Genomic DNA, 21037 nt, shown 5'->3' on the forward strand with positions numbered 1-21037 from the left:
TGCCAGTTAAGTTACAATGGAGTTCCACCAAACTTCAAGCCTTACTCTGCTGGAAAGGGGTGGAAAAAAGGCCCTGACTGGCAATATTGAGACCAATGGTGGAGTAGGGAAGCAATAGAAACTAAAACGAAATGGAGCTGATTACATGTGGCCTACTTTGAAGGCAACCTGCAAAGATAAATGAATCTAATATAATCCATCCACAATGAAATATTTGGGGGGGGGCAGAAATAAAAAAGCTTTGTTAGCTTAGATTTTTTAAAAGACTACATGGAATCTAATCATACATTAAAATGTGTTAGTAAATATTACAAACTGGAAAGAGCGGGAATCTATTATGCGTTATTACTTTGTAAAAAGCAGTAGAGCTTAGACACAAAATTTATCAGACATAAAAATTATTTATCCAAAACTAAATAGTCCTCATAGAAACAAAGAAGCAAAACCTATAGACTTTTTCAAAAGTGCAATTATATATGTATATGTGTAAATTAAGAACATTTAACTGCTCCTCATTGGGTGTGCAGTTGTGGGAGGAGAAACAGAATTCAGATATCTAATTATCCAGACCTCAAATTTAGGTTTTTAGCATTATTTTAAAAATCTGAAATATGGTTCATAGGCTGCTATTCAAATTAACATCAAAACTAGATTCTGTTTCAGTTTTAGTGGAAGCAGATGAGGATTCCCATTACATCTGGTTTGACTTTTTCCCTCTAATAAATGCTGCCATTTGATCCATGTCAATGATGTATGACCTTCATCCAACGTTCATTCATACAACATTTTCAGAAAACAACATCATTTTCAGAAAACAACATATAAGAGATGTGTTTAAGGTGCACTATTCTTTGTTTCTGATGCAGGGATTTGTATTTCAAGATTAGAAAATTCAACAGATTTAATCAAAAACCTTCAAGAAGCAAGCACTGGTTGTCCTTCCGGACAAAATGTTCTAAGAATCCACTGGCAACTGTAAGGGAAATGTCCATTAAGATCAAGTGCATCCGTGTAAGGCAGTGGCCTTATCAGGGCCTCAAATGAAGGTGCAATAGCCTCACACTTTGGAAATGCAGTAATTTCCACCATCACCTTCTCCCATCCTCAAAAGTGGGCCTTTTTAGGAAGAAAAGAAAACTGACATATGTTGACCAGATACAGTATATCTGCATCTCAAATGTGAACTTTGGCATGTTCTTCCACAGACTCCCTAGGCTCTTACATTTTTCAGAAGTTTACATCTTGAGGACTTTCCTCAAAATAATATTGCTGTTCTCTGAATGTGGGTCATCTTACATTGCATTGCACATAGCCACTTTTCTTTAGTGTGTGACTGTTGTGGGATTTTTTCCAGGGTGATCAGTGCTACTGTCTGCTTCTTCTGTGGCAGAACCTAGCCAGTGTCTAAGGTCTTTGCTGAAAAAAGTGTTCAGAACTACTTCCATACTTTCTGGATTTGATTAAGGTGACTTGATAAGTTTGGTTCAGGCACTGACTTTGCGAGACTACCCATGAACGTTCCCCTCACCCCTATCCACAGGCCAACTAGAAAGGAGCTGTATAGTAGAGGAATCCAAATCCATACCTCTGAAGCCCTGCTCATCCTACAGCACTGTATCATCCCTTAAAGATGGTCCATAATAGCTGTCTCATCTCAGAAGAATCCCAAATCTGAAAAGAGTATCAGTATGCTCTGTATACTTTCATTTGTGAGGTGCATGGCTGGAAGTCCAAATTCTGAAATGTGGGTGTTCTATGATCCCAATTATATGAGTTCCCAAATAATTCAAGGTGATGTGTTTGTGCTTTATGGTGCACCCAGGGAGCAGACAGGTAGCCCCAGACAAAGAAGTTAAAGATTGAGGGCAGATTATATATTTTTAATTTTATTTTTTATTTTTTTAATGCTGACATTGGTATTGATTGCTGCCAAAACCAGGCCTGAATCCCATCTTTTCACTCCATAATAATGAGCTAAGAGAGACACACAGACTGTCCGAGATACAAAATGTCAACACCTGCCCCTGGTATTCTGAGCTTGAGTCTGATTTATGAGTCATCTTGTGGGATGCATACTGCCAATTAGCCAGCCATTAGGCTTGTGGACCAGGCCCCAGAGACCAGTCTTTACCAGGAATTTTGCAGGGTTCAAGACCTCAGATTCTTCCTCAGGAATGTTTATGAAGTGCTTGACTGTAATGACAGGATACCTGAAATAACAGCACATACACAAAACTGAATAAGGACAACAGTGCGATCAGACACGGGTCCAAGCAGGAGACCCAGGCAGCGTCAGTGTTAAAAAGGGTTGGCTCTTCTCCTGCGTTGTGCATGCCATATGGTCAGAAGGCCATAAAACTGTAAGTATTCTGACTTTAAGATCTGCTGAAAGTCAGTGTAGCACTAATTCTGCAAAATTCCGTAGTACATGTCCTGATGGACAAAACATCTGCAATATGCTGCATCAACAGTCGGAGCAGCACTCAGTCATTCATTCCAGTGCTGAAGCCGACAGACACTGTCAGGAAACCAGCTTCACATTTTGGATCATTTCTGGGTCTTGCTGAGCTCCATCAAAAATGGTAATCCTTTAGGAGTCAGAAAATTTATTTCCCCTTGCTATCCATAACTACCAGAGCCTCAAAATGCTGTCTGATTATGAAATCAGGTACCAGTTTTTCACCCACTTCAGATCTTGGGGGCTGTAAGATAGTTATGTGACGCAACACACAAATGTTTCTTAAAGATCATATGCTTGACCTATCAGTTGTCCACAGCCTTAAGTCTTTTGAACAGGTATAGCTGAAATGCCACATTCCCACAATCCAGGATCTCTGACTAAAATTAGATTAAAGGCTGCTCATTGTACCTGTATTTAGTTATTCTTTGAGACAATGTAGTTACTTTGCCCCCCATGATAGGCTTTCCATGTCCATTTTTTAGAGTTCTCCAAGCAGAAGTTTTGAACCGCGGAGGAAAGGACGGACCTGAGTGCCTCTCCCTGTAAGGCATACATACACTTCTGTTCCTGGGGACAGATACAGCACTGCTCCTAACGTATCTTTGAGGGCTGGCTCTCAGAAACCTGAAGAGCTTTTGAAATAATTTGAAATATTCCAAAGTGATTCAGAGGCATGCAAGGCCAAAACAAACACTGTACTTGTAGCTTTTTCCTTTCACCCTGTTGCTGGATACATTCTTTTTTTCCAAGGTCTGTTCCCTTTAGCTGAAGCTCTAATGTTGGTTTGACTTGGATTTTTTTGTTGCTTTTTAAACCATCGCATCTTTCTGCTGTATGTAATCTTCCTATCTGGGTTTTCCTCCTGTTCATCAATTTTTAGAGCTTTCTTGTTTTAGGAAGGCCAGAAGCGTCTAAGGGATGTATCTTGGCCCCCTGCAGCCTCCTTCACAGCTGCCAGTGATGAAGGCACAGTGAAGACTGGGCTTTTTTCACCCTGAAGGACCAGTCACCTGGTGACACATCTCTACAGGAACACTCTGCAGCTCTTTCAGTAAATGCAATACAATCACTGAAGATTAATTTTTATTTTTTGCCAGACTCTAATCTCCCCAGTTGTCTTTTTAGCTGCCTCACCTCAGAAAAAATTTACTTCTCTGAGTGCTCCCTATATATTCATTATCCGGAGGAAAAGTCCATCTGTTTCATCCTGCAGCATCTATATTTGAAACACTCAGCCTTACTTATCTTTAGCTAACTCATTCTTTTCTGTCAGGAGCTTCTACCTCAAACACTATTTGTTTTTTCTCCACAAGAGAGATCACCTCTTCCAGCCTCTTCACTCAGTACTTCATTCATCAGCCTTTCAAGAGCAAGAGGTGCTGGTACAAATGCAGAATCTCTTTTATCCTCGTGATATTTTTTTTCACCCTCCAAATGCTGTTCCTGATATTTGACATTTCTGTGCGGCAATCATACCTATGTGCATGTAGTTTCTGTTTCTGCTCAACATCCCCCACTCCGCTCCTCAGCTGGTTCAGTTCTGATTTAGTTCAGTTATTTTGGCAGCCATCTTCTATCCCAATTCACTCGAGTATCTGCATCTCTCCAGCGCATCCTTGCTACTGAAAACAGAGGTTACTAATGTGCACCGCTTCTGAGGGGAAGGAAGATAAAGCAGCAGTGAACACTACGAGCAGGAGTTTCCTGGACAGGGCCCTCCGTTGTGATGCCTTTTTTTTAATGGAAAAATCTAACCCAGTGCCGAAAAGATGGAGTGCAGTACCGTGGTATCACCACACCGAGGCATGTGATGCACTGTTTTAAAAGCTGCTGATGCAAACCATTTTCATACTGTGCAGTATTTCTTTCTCTTTTGGTCCATGGTGGATTTTCCCAGGTTCTACTGAAGAGTAAGGCAACTTAGAGAAGGTGTTTTCCTTTCCTTTGGCATCTTCACAATGGCAAAAAAACCCCAGTTAAAATGCTTTGAAGTTTTCCTTTTCCTAAAGGAAATGAGTACTGCATTATTCTCTTGTGCAGTACCAACAGCAACTCAGCTGCATCCTCCTGCCTCCCTATGATCTTAAGATGGCAAAAATTGCTTTCGTTTTGCTTGCAGCTATTAATTTTTCACAATGTGGATACATCTTGATAAAATAAAGGTAACCCTGCAGCTGTGTTGTGCCTGTAGTAGGAATTCTTCAATGACACTTGCCAGTGCAAACTCCTAGTTGTAAGACTAGGACATTCAAATTCTACCCTGTGAAGGCTTTTAAGCTGTTGAGTACGTTCTTCCTCAAGGCATGAAGAGAATTCACATTGTTGTTCCAACATATTACTTGTCCTAGGGAAGAAATTCTGCTTTATATTTTAGCAGTCCACTCCTGTATAATGATGCTGAGTAATTAGGGCCTCAGTAAAACTAATGATATGAAGAAACATTACTGAATATGAGAAAGAACTGTGGAAGAAAATTCTCTGTGTTGGACAATTTAGGTGTTCCAGAAATGGAATTACAAGCAATAATTTGCATCTTAATTATCTGACTGTATCTCAACAATTTAATTAAACAATGTATTCAAGTGAGTTCTGGTGGGTTGCCTTCAATATGTACTACCCTGGACCAACATAACTAGGATGTAAAATTCAATAATTAAACTTTTTAGAGGTATACATCTCTGTGGGTGTCCACTAAGTCGGTGGGCATTAGTTTCATACCGATACTAGCAGAGAAGTTTGTGTAACCCCTTTCAGAGCATTCACAGTGCTTCAGAATCACTCAGGCCTTTCCCTTCCCTGCTGGGCTGTCCTTGAGTTATTTGGGACCTACAAGTGTTTTTTTATGTACTACCTTTCAGAATGGAACCAAAACGTTGCGTCTCCTATTTCCACTACGATCTGTCTTAACTATACAGCTTCTTCCCCACAAGATCCTGCACTTGCCTGGGCGGTCCCAGCCTTGTGCAATCTTCCTGGAACTGCTGTTTGCTTCGCTAACACATCAACTATGCCATCATCTCTCTGCCTCTTCTCTGCTTCAGCATCTTCTCCTTTTGCATCCTTAAGTAGCAGCATAAGCAAGCCTTTGGGATCCTGCAGGTCCTTCCTATAAGATTTTTTGTGGGCTTTCTTCTCAGTGTTGCAGAGCAGTTGCAGCACACTCATCTTTCTCAGGTGTTGTTTCTGGGCTCCTCCTGTAGGAAATGCTCCCAAAGAGGGAGGAAGATTTTGCTAGATATTAAAAAAACATCTGTGTTTAAACATGTGTGTTAATAAATCACACACAATTCAAGCTTCAGCCTTGAAAATGTGACCCTTTGTTTTAAGCCATTTGTTTTTAGATACTCAGCTGTATCTTAGTCTCAATAACAGGCTTTACCACTCTGCTTGTGATTTAAGTGCCAAAACAGGACACTAGCAGTAAAAGGGGAAATGGAGATAAAAAAAGATACACTGCTTCCAAGTACAAAGACAGAGCTAACTACTAATTTGCCAAACTGGTAAGTGGCAATGAAGGCGTGAATGGCAAATCATGGTGTCACCCTGCTAAAGTATAAGATGTACAGACAATAGTAAAACATTGTATGTTACCAGCAGAAGGGATGTTTTCACTGGTATCTTAATAATGGCATGCAGTTTTGTTGGAAGCAATTTTATGTGATTTCTGGTAGAACAGCAACAGAGTCAATCCCTGTGCTAAAATAGTAACTGTTTAATTCAGTGTGATTGTTTAATTCAAAACCAGAAACAGCAAAAGCTGATTGTTACCTTCCATTTAATAACAATTAATTGTGGGACAGCAAATCATTATTAAGCTCAACTGCAATTTCAGAGTTTCTCTCAACCCTGTCTCCTTGCTTTGTCCTTCTCAGTCAATCCCCTTATTTTATAAAAAGCCCAACTGCATCCTAAATCCATTTTAAACTCTTGCTTTTTATTGCCTTGGCAGTTTACAATATAGCTCTTTTGTTCACTTCATCCCTCAAATTAAATTTCCTGTGGACCAGATCCTCAGGCAGCCAAAGCTGGTGTAGCTTTATCAACAGCCATCACTCTACTGATCCAGATGATCAAGCCCCCTCCTATTAATCATTGGTCCTTTCCCCCATCCCCTGGGCAGATTGCTTGCATGGTGTTGGCAGGGTTCCTGTATCATCTGTTCATTCACTAATAACACTATTCAGCATTTATTGGGCCAGTCTGGCGCTCTGCACATTCAGCAGCAAAGCTGCTATTGATTGCATGATGGGGAAGCAGAAGCAAGCCATATAAAGTCATGTTACTTTGTATTCTGGGAGCTCTGGGCAGACTACAATGCAGTTAATTCACTAATGGTTTATATTTGTCTTGCTTGTGTTGTAGTGAAGAGAAAATTTTTCAACACCGCCAGGGGGGATGGTTCGCGTGATAGTTGTTTGGAGGATTTGAGAGTCATGTCACAAAAGACAAGTTGTGGGCTTCACTCCAGCAAGGACACACCTTAGTAACTTCAGGGCACATTGCCAAAGACCTCCCAGTTAAGGGAGGTAAGATTATACAGTCTGTGTTGCCTGATGACATATATCAAAGAAAATCGCCAGATAAAAACAGTATGAAGAACAAAATCTTTTCAGCAGAAAGAGTAAATGTGATCGCACTCCAGGTTACACCATCTACACTCTTGCTTTCTATGAAGAAGCCATACCACGTCCTTCACATTTTTAATGAAATGCTACTCTAAACCGGTAACCAAATTATTAAGAAAAGCCATATATGCTTTAAAGAACAGAATTGAATGATTGATATATTTGGCTCTAAACCAACTTCAAGACTCAAAATTTGTAAGAGTATTACTGGAGACTATAATGCTTTCTGAAGTCTGTCCTAGTACTTTGTCAATGACAGCAGGCATTAAAATAACACAGAGTATGAAAAATGAAAGAGTATCAAAATTGAAAGGGTGCTTTGCATTTTGCAGTCTGTGTTTTGGTTTGGTTTTTAAATAGTGGTGCTTTTACCTCACAAGAAAAGTATATTCTTCACAGGGTTTAAAAAATATCGAACATTAAAAAGTCTTAATTCAAATGTTTTCATTATGTCACTTTTTGAAAATGTAGAAAGGTTCTGAAAAATTTTCAGAACTCATTCTTGCAATTTTTAAGGAGTGTATTACCTTAAATGAGTTATCTGTAGTTATTTTAAGAAGATGATTTAAAAAGTGTTTTAAGGACTTTAATCTTACAGCACTGCAGTTTATAATACAGTATATAACACTGCAGTGTAACAGAACGCATGTTACATTACACATGTAACTGCCAGCAAAAGAATGGCTAACATAAATACAGATACAAGCAAATATGCCGATCTCATTATCACCGATATGTAAATACCCACCATGGAGACACAACCTGAGCTTAATTTGTTAATACTGCCTAAAACCAGAAAAGCATCAAAAAGTCAGGTAAGTGGTGTGTGGTACCTTATTTCCTCCCCAGCCAAATTACTTCTCCCTGAAATAAGCACGATAGAAAGGTTCATTTTCCTTGACTCAAGTTTTGGAGCACACTTCAGTTCTGTTTCCACTCTTTGAAAAGTGTTACAGATTTAACATCCATACTTACTGTATAGGCTCTTAATCCTGTGAAGGTTTGGTGCAGGGCTAGTTTAATGCACTGAGTAGCCCTAGTTACTTCAGTATGTGTTTTCTGCATGTGGAACACCAGTGAAACAGAGCCCTTGTTTTCATGGTCATTATTTTTGAGTAACCATTGCTTTCCGTTTTGACAAAATTACTTTTTACTATAGCTAGAATCCCCTGAATACCAGTATTTTACCCAAATGTATTTGTAACCTTTATGTGGCTTCGTAATACAAGTAAATTGAATGTAAATACAGTACCATTCCAGCTAAGGATTTTTGAGGAATTTCTGGCATGTGGGCCAGGGGACCTGTGACCCCTGCACTGGCCGAGGACTTTCTCCCAGGCAGCCTGTACATCCACCAAGCTTCCCTTCAAAAGCCCACTGTCATCCTCTTCTCTCCTGTGATAACCCTGCCCTCTTTCAGCATCTCATCCCACCCTGCAGTGCTCCACGCCATGCTCTATGCTGTCACAGCTGCTGCCAAAATCTGATTTCATTCTGTGCCATGCCCTCTTTGCCCTCTATTGCTGAGCTTCCCCTCTTGCCTGGCTGAAACAGAAGAGGACCTCAGTGTAATTGTAATATGAGTTGTATTTTCTTGGCTATTGAAAGTAACTGAGAAGCAAGAGAATAGGGTCTTTTGAACACCTTTTTCACGCACTGGGTGTCTCTCGGTGGCTTTGCAGGGGGATCATGCACTGCTTTGGATCTGTAAGTGAGGCTGAAGGACCTGCGTGTGCAGAGCACTGCTGGGAGGGAAATTAAGGCTGGGTGAGAAGAAAGCAGTGCATGACAGAAAGATAGTTAATGAACAGCTCAGAAAAAGTGTATGTCCTCAGTAAACAAAAAGATGTTCAGACTCCTCCATGAGTAAATTTCAGACAATACATGTCCAATTGGATGGGTATTTCATAGAGATATTCCAAAAAAATGTCCGTCAGCTCCCATGGCAGCTTCAATGCTTTGAAGAGCTACATGATTAGGAGCCCAGAAGTATCAAATTCCCATACTTCACACTGTTGCCTGGCATTTGTCATTCGAAAAGCTTTTAGCTTACAGCAAACGTTTCCCTTTGTGCCCCCAAACACATGTTACTTCTTGGATCTGAAGGGCCAGAAATAACTGCAGTGCAGAAGGCTGTAATCACAGCACCAGGAGGAAAGGAGTCAGCCTCAGGCATCCCTCGAACCCAGCATCACTGTGATGTGCTGTCCACCTGCCAGGTGAAGCACTTGATTCCTCACCTTACAGAATGGAGACGTAAACTTTGAAGGATGCAAATTTGATTCCCAGCTATGACAAGGGACAGTTTTTGCTACAGCATGTGAAGTCCAAGCTTCCTGAAACTAGGAAAGGAGCATTTCTGGTACTAGCAAACAGAACTGCTGAGGAGCCTCTGGTTTGCTGCATTTTCCTAAAACTTAGAATGGAAAAAAATACTTTCCCTACCTAGACTTCCTCTATTAACCTTTATGCTTGAGGTTCTCAAGTAGAAGGTTTTTTAAATTATAAAGGAATAAGCTGCATATATTGATGATTGTGCACATAGTAAATTACTTTGAATACAGCAAAAACTTGTGTAATGTGAACCTTAAATGTTTTAAGACATGCTCTGACCAAATCATTACCCGGTGGAAACAACAGCACTCCACTGTCTTGCAGGAGCTAAACTTACTTCCTAAACTAAGACTCTATTCCACTGACTTTCAGTTCCTATGTCAATAAACATTTTGTATGCATTTGCTTCTCCGTAATATGAGTTGTATTTTCTTGGCTATTGAAAGTAACTGAGAAGCAAGAGAATAGGGTCTTTTGAACACCTTTTTCACGTGTTCACATGCTGCCTTTAATCACATCTGCAGGAAGATGTCAGCCTTTCAAGTAGAGCTCTAAGGATGTCAGTGGTTCTGTGAGATCAGGTCTCTGTGCTGCTAAAGGGCATGTAGCTGTCACCCTGTCACAATACTTAATCGGGAAATTAGTTTTATTATGGAAACTACTTTCTTTGGCTTTTCTGTTTTAGGCTCTTCAAATGTACCAGATTGATCCTGCCATGAGGAAGATGCTAACTCAGCTGTATTTCTATGTCATGCCTGTATTTAACGTGGATGGATATCATTTTAGCTGGACAAATGTAAGTAGTATCAGTAGTATTACTCAAAAAATTGTTCAGACAGGAAAGAGCGAATGGTTGTTACATCATTCAGAGATGACTTTCTGTATAATCTGGTCTATCACTTTGTGGCTTGCAAAATGGAAGTAAATTATTCCAGTTAAAATATGTTTATCATGGTGGATTATTATGTGTCCAAATAGAATTTTTCCAAAATATAGTAATATTGCTATTTAACTATTTTATAACTTACGTTAGGATCGATTTTGGAGAAAAACAAGATCAAAGAACGCAAGGTTTCGGTGTCATGGTGTTGATGCTAATCGCAACTGGAAAGTGAAATGGTGTGGTAAGTCTGGAGATACTTTGGTCACCAGTTCGGATTACCCTGGTTTTAATTACCCAGCAGAGTAAGTAGGTTAGGGCACATCCATTGTGAAGCCGCAAGCCAGGGCTCAAATCTTCCTCCTAGTTTCTAAAAGATAAAAGTTCTGAACTTTGGAAAACTACATCTCATCACAAATAAGAAGTTTTCATGGCAAGTGTGGCAAAAGTAAAAAAAAAAACAAAACGCACATACAGCTATTCTGTGTTTCTGCAGTCAAGTAAATTGAAGCACAGTATTGTGCCTGGCCTGTCACATTACCTGACTACAGCTTTAGGAAACGTTTCAAACTTCATTTTATTTAATTTGTCATTTCTCTGAAATGGCTTTAGCTTTGGAAATGTCAGGCTTGCTCTGTTGGCCTCACAGAGAAATGTCTGAGAATATTTTAAGGCCATTATTATTAGTGATCTAATAAAGAAAGAAGGTGCTTCTATATGCATGGAGATCCAATATTAAACTCCCAGCAGTTCTGTAAATATTTTCCTAAAAATTGACCTCATTTTTGCATAGAGAATGCAGCAGTAATGAAATATTAGCAAACGATTTGGAATTGGTCCACTGAAGAAGAAATGACATTTTATTAAATCTTACAGCAGGACAGGGCGACTCACACATGAGTAAGCAACCATACAAGTTCTGGTGCAGCAGCAAGTACTAGCACTTTGTTGTGAAATATGGCAATACATACCTTGTTCTGCTGACCTGCTTTCCCATCTTGAGCAACTTCCTTCACCTCTCTGTGCAGCTGTTTTCTCCTCCGGCATTCATCCACCTTCCTTATTTATATTAAAAACTCGTAAAGTCATAAACTGTGTTTGCATATTGCTACCAGAACAGCCCTCCCTTCAGCCCATCCTTCTACTGGAAGCCTCTAGATGTTTCCACAGTACTCCTGATTACTTGCATAGGCGTAAGCACTGTACAGTCTAGCTTGCAACAATTAAGTAGATTTTTGAGAACTGTAAGGATAAAAGTGAGTGTGAATTACCTGCCTCGGGAGATTAGAAATGAGGTGAGAGTGAACAAAAGTGTATATTCAATACAGTATGGACCTGTGAAATATGCTTCCAATTTTTCCTAATTCTACTTGCAGTAAGCAGAGGACTGACCCACAAGCAGTTACAGAAAGCCTGTGTTAGCTGAGAACCCCTCCACTGCCGAAGACAGTCCCAGGGCTGCTATCACTATCTTTAAGGCAATTTTATGCTGCAAAAATAATGTAAAAAAAGAACTAAAGTCCTGCATCACTGTTACCATCTTTTACTTAAACGCGCAAGTCACAACCGCAGGCATTTTGGGAACATAAGTTTACGGTTCAGAAGGTAGGCACTGGTGTAGCTGGAATGAATGTTCTCTTACCAAGTCCTCAGAGCCGTATTATAGGTATCTTACCAGTGCAACATTAATACTCACACAGCGCATTTTCTTTCTAGTCCTAACTAAACTTTCTTGGATTCACATCACTCTGCTCCTCCCTGTTCCTGCTCCCTAGTCAGTGTATTAAAGCACACTTCTTACTCAGTCCTGAAAATGTTAGCTTAGTTTTCAGTAAAAAACATTTTTTCTAGGCTGTGTGAAACTACAATACACACATGCATTGTGTGTTGTGATCCACTACTTGCTGCCTTTCTCCCCTGCACCAGACATGAAAGGCAGATCCTTACCCCAAGTTTAAACAATAAAAATTCCTTCAAGGTTGCTCATCATCCCACCAAGCACATGCTCTGCTTCCCTCACTGGACCCCAAACTCTGCCTGATTCTCTTTTGCCAGAGAATAAAGAGCTCTTTCATGAACTAGGCTGACTGGTGCTCAGAAGATCCTCACCCAGCACCCCATGTTCTCATTAGTCTGACGCTAAATGAGGCAGAGAAGAATCTGGATCGTATCACACTTTGAGGCTTGTATAATCATGGTGTATTTAATATTTAATACTGCATATGCTTGTAAAAACCTTTTAATCCAGTTCAGTTGCACTTAGAGTTTGCAGACAGGCTTGAACTTCACTGTGGGGCTTCCAGGCAGGTGTGTTGTGGCAGAATCTGACCCCAGCAAAGCCACTGAATGCTACCAGCAGTGAGCAGTATTCCTTCTACTTTCCTGTTCCCTTCTAGTGTAGGACTTTGATGTAAGCTTTATGATGTTGCTTCTGTATTCTCTAGGGACCAAGAAAAGGGCCATATCCCTGATTGTGGTAGACTTCGCTTTGCAGCACCCTGTATCCAAAATAGCACACAGAAATTGCTCACAGACCGAGGCAAATACTGACAGCAAGATCTCTGCATAGAAATGATCCTTGCAATATATATACATGTGCAATAACTAGCAGAATGATTTTATATCCACAAAATAAATAGCAACTTTAAAAGCAATACTGAGGTACTTAGAACTAAATTATGTCATAGGGCAAATCTACTTAAAGGGGTGGCATCTGAAGCCCCCAGGAGAGCAGCAGTGGGAGTTTTTCCAGTGGATCCCCATTTCCAGTGTACTCCATCGCTCACTGAGGACAGCACCTCATACCGGCAGAAGCGGCTGCAAGGAATTTTGAGAATCATGCTCGAGCTCATCCATCCTCCCAGTCTTGCTTCTGTACCAAAGCATTGGTTTTATCAGTCTCTGCACACATTTCCTTTGTACATTTGATCTCGTGATGGATGCTGGAGGATATCTGTCCTCCCCCATTATGCTATCAGGTACAAAAATAGGGCAGCATGGCAACATTTTATGCAATCCCATTTTCTTCTGACTAACTCAGAAATTCAACAGGAGTTGATACGTACTGTATTGGGTTTTTTGCTTCTTGTATTACTTTGACAGAACTTCCAGAATGAAAATTGAGGATATCCTGACATTATCGAAGGCCACCATGGAGACCCTCTCTTTTTACTACCAGCCAGCTTCACTTAAGGAGAAGCATTAATTACAGCTGGGATTGCAAAAGGCTCACGATAGTAGGCTGGACAGTTTAGAGAGGTTTTTCTTCACTGAAAGTCACTAAACTGAGTCATATTTTACTATTTGGTCATTCTACCATTAGCTTGTAGGATTCTGTTGTTTATTAACAGTGACGTCCATTTTCATGATTCATTATACAACACTGTTACGTGACATGAAGTATCCATTAAAAAAAAGCAAAGGCTCCAGAGGCTATGTTAAATAGCTCTCCTTTAGCTATATTATCTGACAAGACATGGAGGCAGAGTGCTCTTGGGATTTGGATGACTTGATGGCCATCTGTTCTGCAGGGAGAAGACCATCTGCCCTCTGTATAACCCTCCCATATCTGCTGCAATCTAAGCACTAACACATTTTGAAATCACCTGTGGCCACTGAATGGTAGCCTTAATTTTCATATTACAAATGAAGCTGCAGCATGAAATTGTTTCACTTTTTAATTTTTTGACATTGGGTTGATTGACTAACCCTGTTTTAGTTCATGTTACGGCTTCTCACATGTTGCTGTCTTCTTATTATTTGAAGTTGGCAGTACTTATTATACAAAGGAAAGCTAATAAAACACTGCATTTGTAAGTCCCTGCTGACACCAGGGAATGTTACAAAAAAAACTATTATTATTTTGCGGGTCAGCATAAAACATGAGGCATTTTGAAATCACAGTGGATAAAAAAGTGGCGTGGATTTGCATAAATATTGTTCTTTTAGGCCTAGGCCCTACACTGTAAATGAGACAGTGGCTTAGATCCAGAATTGCTAAATGATAAAGGACGCACTACCACATCATCTTTCCTGAGTTTCATCTTTCAGTAACTCATGGGCTATTACAGGCAGGCTACACTTTGCAGCTTACTGCCACCTGAGCAGGCTGATGTAGTGAAAGATATCGTCACAACTGAACCACTACCCCAAACCTGAAGGAAAATCAAGCCCTGTGCAAACTGAGATGATTTCTATTTTAGCTAACTGAGCAATCATCCCATGTGTCTTGTCATTTTTTTCCCATAAGATTTGCAAGAGTAAAAATAGGCAGTAGTCAGGAACTATTCTTATGTTTTAAACCAGTCTCTAAAATAATGCCTGTTGAGGTTATTGTAACCACCACTGTAGTAGCTGGTATGTTAAAATGCTCTTAAAGGCTAGATTTGTCTCAGCAGTGACTAGTGAAAGAGGTATAGCTCTCTGATTTCAAATAGACCAACTGAGACCCTTCAATAGTTGTAATACTGGAATGCTATCATAAAATGTGCTGCTCATATGGAAAGCCAGGGAAGAAAATACCGTGAAGTCAGGCTTTCCTTTTTCTGTTGGGTTAAAAATACGTCCTCTGGGGAGAACTTCATGTAGTTAGCCAACTGGCAACTTGGTGTGTCTACTAGATGAACAAGCGAATAGCTGTACTGAGGTCCCACTGGCTCGTGGCCATCAGTCACAAGCAAGCTATTTGTTCATTGCTTGTAGCACTTTTACACATGGGCCCCCACAGGCTGAGCCAGAGGTTGACCCCTGGAAATTCTGTGTGATTGTTCACCGTCAACTTTCTCTTTCAATCTCTAGACGAAGGTGCTTCATTTCACCCATGTGATGACACCTACTGTGGTCCCTTCCCTGAGTCTGAGCCTGAAGTAAAGGCTGTTGCTCATTTTCTCCGCAAACATCGGAAACAAATAAAAGCCTATTTGTCCTTCCACGCATATGCACAGATGCTGCTGTACCCTTACTCTTACAAATATGCAACTATTCCAAACTTCAGCTGTGTGGTAAGTACATTAAGACTTGGGAGAATATGTTTCCCTATATAATATTTTCTGTTATGTTTTGTTTTGAGAGGAAACTTGTTTCTTCGATACTTAGCACAGATTTAATATTGAGCAGTATTTATTCTGGATCTGCATTATTTCCGATTATATAACCTTCACTCAGTGAGTCAGCAGTGATTTGATTAAAATGGTATGGTGCCTTGCATCCATCAGTCCCTTTAAATTACTTTATAGGATAAATCCCTGGGGTTTAATTATAGTTATTAGCATTTTATTTAATTAACTTTAATGGAAATTATGTAGTTAAGTCCTTGGGCATCTAGCTGAAATTCTGTCCCTTCATGCTCAGAACTTAAAACACTAGGATCACAAAGATCATCTTCAATGTGATGAGCAAAATAAAATTGAAATGGTTTATGTTTATCAGTTGGAGGTGAAATCTCATAGATTTCATCAAAAGTAAAAATTTGATTGCTATATGTATTATCCTGCTCAGACACAGTGTTTTTAACCCTTTAAGACAAGCAGTTAATTAACAGCAGGGGCTTTATTAGAGGAATAAATTAATAAGAATATGTTTTTTTGATGCAAGCCTACTGATTTACAGGTATTTGCATTTCACATATTCCACGCTCATCCAAATGCAGAAGAACTGTTGCCTCTGCTTGCAGTCTGTCTGTTTATAGCCAGCCTCCTGTACATAAACCCCTCCCTATGGCTTATTTTCTTAGGGAAACATGGCTAAGCTTTACTTTCTGTTTGCTCTTGCTCACAGACACACATTGCACCAACCAGTTGCAAGCCGCTTTCTTTCACCCTCCATCCCCAGTAAAATTACATTGTCCACTTATCTCCCATACCTCCCATTTTGGTCCTGAAAGTTGCAGTGACTTTTAACTTACTAGTTTAAGCTAGTTTATTCCAAAGGGGCTTAACGGCGCCTTAGATTTATCCTGTGCAGAATAAATGATGTTGTCAGCCCCTGGAGCTTCACTGATGTTTCTTTTAGCTGCCCTCTCAGGAGTCTGAGCAGCCAGCACTCCACCAACCAAAGTCTCTTTGTGAGAGTTTATTTCTATTAAGACACTTAATTTCAGCAGCTACTAAAAATTCTCCTGTCTGATGTCATAACTGGGAATAGAGCAAATCAGAAGTTAACTAAGCAGCCAGAGGAGCTAAAAATATGAAACTTGTGGGGAGTGACCACCTAGCCTTGCAGTGACTGTGAATAAATCCATGAATCTCTTTATGCTACCTTCTCCACCCTCTTTTAGAGAATGGCAAAGAGAAAGGAGCTTCCCAAGTGAAATGGTGGCTATTACTCACCAAAAAACATAAACTGGGATTTTAAAACCACAGGATTTCATTCCTTTGAAGATCAGCAGGTGCAAGAATATTTTTTTAAGAACAGACAACACAGCAGAAGGTAAAGACAAGGTGTTAGGAAGAACCAGCATCTCCTCTGCAAGTAGTTGATTACTGGGTATCTGATGAAAATATCCAGAGTAATGTAACGCAATAATAGCAAACACTGTTTCAGGAAATTCATTGTAAGGAAAAGGAGTCTCTAACTGAGATATTTCACACATACCAGTAAATCTTCAGTACATGTTGTTCTTGTTGCTCAAGGGCTATTTCCATTCTGAGACAGGGAGTAACTGCCCCTCAGCACACACTTTCTTTCCATCCACAGATTTTAGACCAAAGGAACCCAGTTTTTGATGTGTAGTAGGTGTGAGACCTTGGATCAGGCTTTTCATCAGAGGGAGTGGAGCACAGACCTAACAGGACAAAGAAACACACTGTTTTAGACAACAGCCCTGGAAAAATGGAAGCCAAATCCCAGTTCTAAATATTGTGCCAGTATTTGGACTCTTTCCTTCTTTTTATTGCAGTAGGTCAAAAAAAGAACAGGGAGGTTGGAGTAAGAAACTGAAGTAATTTCCTGTTACTTAGAAAGCTTGTTATGGGGATCATAGTGAAGATGAATGGAATACTGATGCTTATTTATTTGTGTGTTTTATTACTTCTGTACAGCCGAATGTGCCATCACCTGGTGGCTCCTAAATGAATAGTCTTTAATATTTGAAGGGTCTAAAATGGTGACTTAGGCTGAAGTTTCAGATTCTCCAGTTCTCTTGGAAATTACAGTGAGCTGGAAAGTGGTAGATCTCTGTTTCCTGCTGCTGATGGAACAAGCTTTGTTGGTCTACACAGACTGCATACAGTGGACAACTGCAGGATTCCACATGCACAGCAAATAAACACTTGGTGCTAAGAGGGGGCCACAATTAATCCTGAGCAGAAGAAAGGATGCTTCTGTCTGGGTCGTATCATTCTAGTGAGCTGTCAGTTACCAGCTCGATTAAAGTGTTCAATTATTCAGAGTTGCTTTGAAACTGGAGAGCTGTGTACTGATCACAACATACATATTCTGTTCTAATTTAGGCACACCTTTCTTATTAACACTCTCCTGAAATCTGTTCTTTTAAGATACTTAAAATGAAAGTGCACTTTGAGACTGAAAAACAAGCAGAAACATTCATCCATCTCGAGAGTTTTAAATTTCACCTACTTTTGATCCCTTTTCTTCCTGTACAGTTGTTTGCCTTACTGTTCACAATGAACTTATATGGCATGACTGAGTTTGTGTATGTCTTGGTAAAAATCATGTAATTTTATGTGAAGCTTTCTCCTTGAGGGTGTTCAAAGACTGATTGCCTGGATTTAGTCAGGATCCAGCCTGCACGGTACGATGCAGTTGAGAACTGTCCCCTTCTTTGGGCATATAACTCCAACAGTGGAAGCAAGCGGCACCCCTCAAGGCTAACAGCATTGAGCTCACAGTGCCCACGGATGCCTGCCTACATGGTGGATGTGGACGTGGACTTGGGTCGCTCCAGTTTGGCCTCCAGATGGTTGCGGCCTCTGCACAGAACCCAGTACTGTTGTGCTGGTTTTAAATGGGCATTGCCAAGCTACTTCCTCAGAAAGATTTCAACAGAGCTTGCTTCTGTTGTCTCATTGTTCTACAAGGTGTAGCTCATGCACAGGGAGTGTTCTCCTTCATGACTATGTTCTCCTTTCCATGCCGCTTTACCAGGACATTGCTGTCTGCCCATCTCAACTCCCTCAGCCGAGCCCTGCCTCCCACTCCCTTGGCATCAGGCCTGTTGTCAGGCCACCCCAGCTCCACACCATGGCCCTGGGACGGTAAGCACAGCTGCTCGCCAAATTTCTGTTGAGCAACTGAGCCTGGTACTTGGGGCTTCGATGCAGGCACCAGACAAAAGCCCCAGGCTGCAGCTGGAGCTCCCCACTCCCTGGAGCCCTGTGAGGCCCCACCACCACTGCTAGGGCCATGCACTGCCACCCTGCCAACCTCATGTGGTCTGACACCTCCAATCCCTTCATTGGTCTTGTGTGTCATGATTCACAGAAGTTGAGGCATCTGTAAAAGGAGTAAGAGTGCCAAGTGACAGCACTTTCCCCTTCCTCAGACCTTCTCCCACCTCATCTTTGGTGTCAGGGTGAGTCAGAGGTTTCTTGCCAGTGCCCACATCCCAACCCAGCAGAAGTTCCCAGCAGCACTGACTTCGGCAGTCCCTACCTCCACGCACTCATGGAGGTGGCAAGAGGAAGAGAAGGGGCAGGCTGAAAATGTCAGTCTCCAGCACTATCGTCCCTGTGCTGTGAAAAAAAAACCCAAAAAAATCTAGTTGTGCCTAATGGATTTTTACAATGGAGTAAAAGCGTGCTCTTCCATTTGCTAAGAGCAGTTCTCAGTGCAAAATCAACTCTCCAAAGCCCTACTTGCTGACCAGTAAGTGAAAATGAACTTTTGTATACTTTTTTCTGAAACGACATTTTAAAGCAGTTTTCTCTGGCTTCTTTACTCAAGGTAAGGAGTGAGTTCATGAAACGCTGCATAAACTGTAAGCTACAGCTCTTCAGTTCACAGAAATAAAACAACTAAAACAACCATTGCAGCTTTACCCAGTGGTTCAAAGTCCAGCAGTTTCTAGCTCCAGATGTTCATTTCCCAGTCTCTGCAGGGAGATGGCTCTTTTTTCCTAGATATTCCTGGCCTTCACTGTACATTCTCCATGGATCCTTTCCTTTGGGATCATGATACTCCTTTTTCTTCTGAATGCATGCGTCCCTTTTCTGAGTTTGCATGTACTATCCATGTGTGACCCTCAGGATTTGCCATGGGCCAGGCCTTCAGCACCTAGTTTCACAGGATACCATGAACCACCTAAACAGACTGTATCCACATGGATGTTGAAATGTAGGTGCTGATTTTCCCCATAGGGTACTGAAGTCACATTTCTGTAATAGTGGAAAGAATTATCCAAGCCTACATCATCTGGCCCCAGAGAAAGTTAGACCAGCAGTGAGCATTCACTTGCTCATCAGAGATTCAGGAGTGGAATCTGCCTCTTTCTTTCTTCCCAGTCTGCTCACTGCACCACTGTCGAGTGTCAGCAAGAGATCATTTCCCTTCACAAATCTAGCAGAGATGTGGTTTAGTGGACTGGGAAATGCATCCACAGGTACTGGCAGAAAATGCATGCGTGGCTTTTAAACAGCATAGAAAAAGAGATTATTTCATCTCATGGTCTCACGTGTTGCCTGAATTTGTTGTGTCACTAAATTGGTATATATACCTGTAATTACAAATGCGTAATGGCTGATCATTCGCAGTGCAGTGAGCTGCTTTATGCCATGAAAATACTGAACCAAGTTTTTCAGGGAATTAGGGAACTGCTGTCAATAAAAATAAATAATGCATTTATCCTTTACAGTAATTTTAAATTAGCTGCCACAGACTCACAGAACACAGCATCACACCAGAACTCAATGATCCATAGCTCAGGTTCCAATCCCATTACAGTATTTAATTCAGAGTGTAATTTATGTGTTTGTTTTTCTACCCCCCACAGGAATCAGCAGCCTATAATGCTGTTAATGCTCTTCAGTCAGCCTATGGTGTAAGATACAGATATGGTCCTGCATCTAGCACTTTGTGTAAGTTTTCCTCTGGCACAGGTTTGTGACTTTGATCTACCTATAGTAAGAAGATTACTATTATTATAATAGAGGAAGCAAACACTGTTTAAAGTGAACTTTGTTCCAGTTGTGGATGGTGAGGAAGGCGAAGATGAAGTTTAGTAACAGATTCAGTCCGTTGATTGCGCTAAGATTAACTCAGTTGATGCAATAAAAGAGATTAAAATCCAACGCATTGGAGACAAGAAAGCCAGAAAATAACAAGTCCAGAACATATAAACCCAGATTTAAAAAAAAAAGTAAAACAAGATTTAAAAAACCATATATTTATCAGATACTGTAAATGCAGTACTAAGTTATAAAATATTTGGGAGGAAATAATTCAAAGTAGGTTTCATTTTTCACCATTACTTTGCCTCTCCTGTGCTATTGTGACAGATACAGCTATTCACAGAGCTCATTCTAAAAGTTAGGGTCATGTCTTTAAAAGCTGGGTTTCAAATGTCTCTGTGTCTAGGTGATGATAAATGATGGCAACAGTATCTTTATTTGGACAGCTTCCATTTTTTCAGAGAGAGATTTCAAATGCATTTTTCCCTATAACAAAATATCTTTAAAATATGCTTTCTAAGTATGTAACAACATTTGTCAGGCAAACTCCACGAAGACAGGTAAGAGAAAAAGAAGTTCAAGGGGTTTCAGCAACACACCTTTTTTTTTTCTT

The 21037-nt window shown here is 40.5% G+C and overlaps 1 protein-coding gene across 2 annotated transcripts in view; it reads left to right on the top strand.

Moving 5' to 3' along the window:
• The window catches only part of CPA6 (carboxypeptidase A6), a 143168-nt gene that overhangs the window by 112395 nt on the left and 9736 nt on the right, over positions 1–21037 (top strand). For both annotated transcript variants that reach the window (XM_080380390.1, XM_080380391.1), the window contains 4 exons: positions 10106–10216; positions 10454–10544; positions 15098–15300; positions 20247–20331. In XM_080380390.1, coding sequence (XP_080236516.1) covers positions 10106–10216; positions 10454–10544; positions 15098–15300; positions 20247–20331 — 490 coding nt within the window. The remainder of the gene's footprint in view (positions 1–10105; positions 10217–10453; positions 10545–15097; positions 15301–20246; positions 20332–21037) is intronic.

The sequence above is a fragment of the Falco punctatus genome, assembly GCF_963210335.1.
Source record: "Falco punctatus genome assembly, chromosome: 3".
In the NCBI taxonomy this organism is placed as follows: domain Eukaryota; kingdom Metazoa; phylum Chordata; class Aves; order Falconiformes; family Falconidae; genus Falco; species Falco punctatus.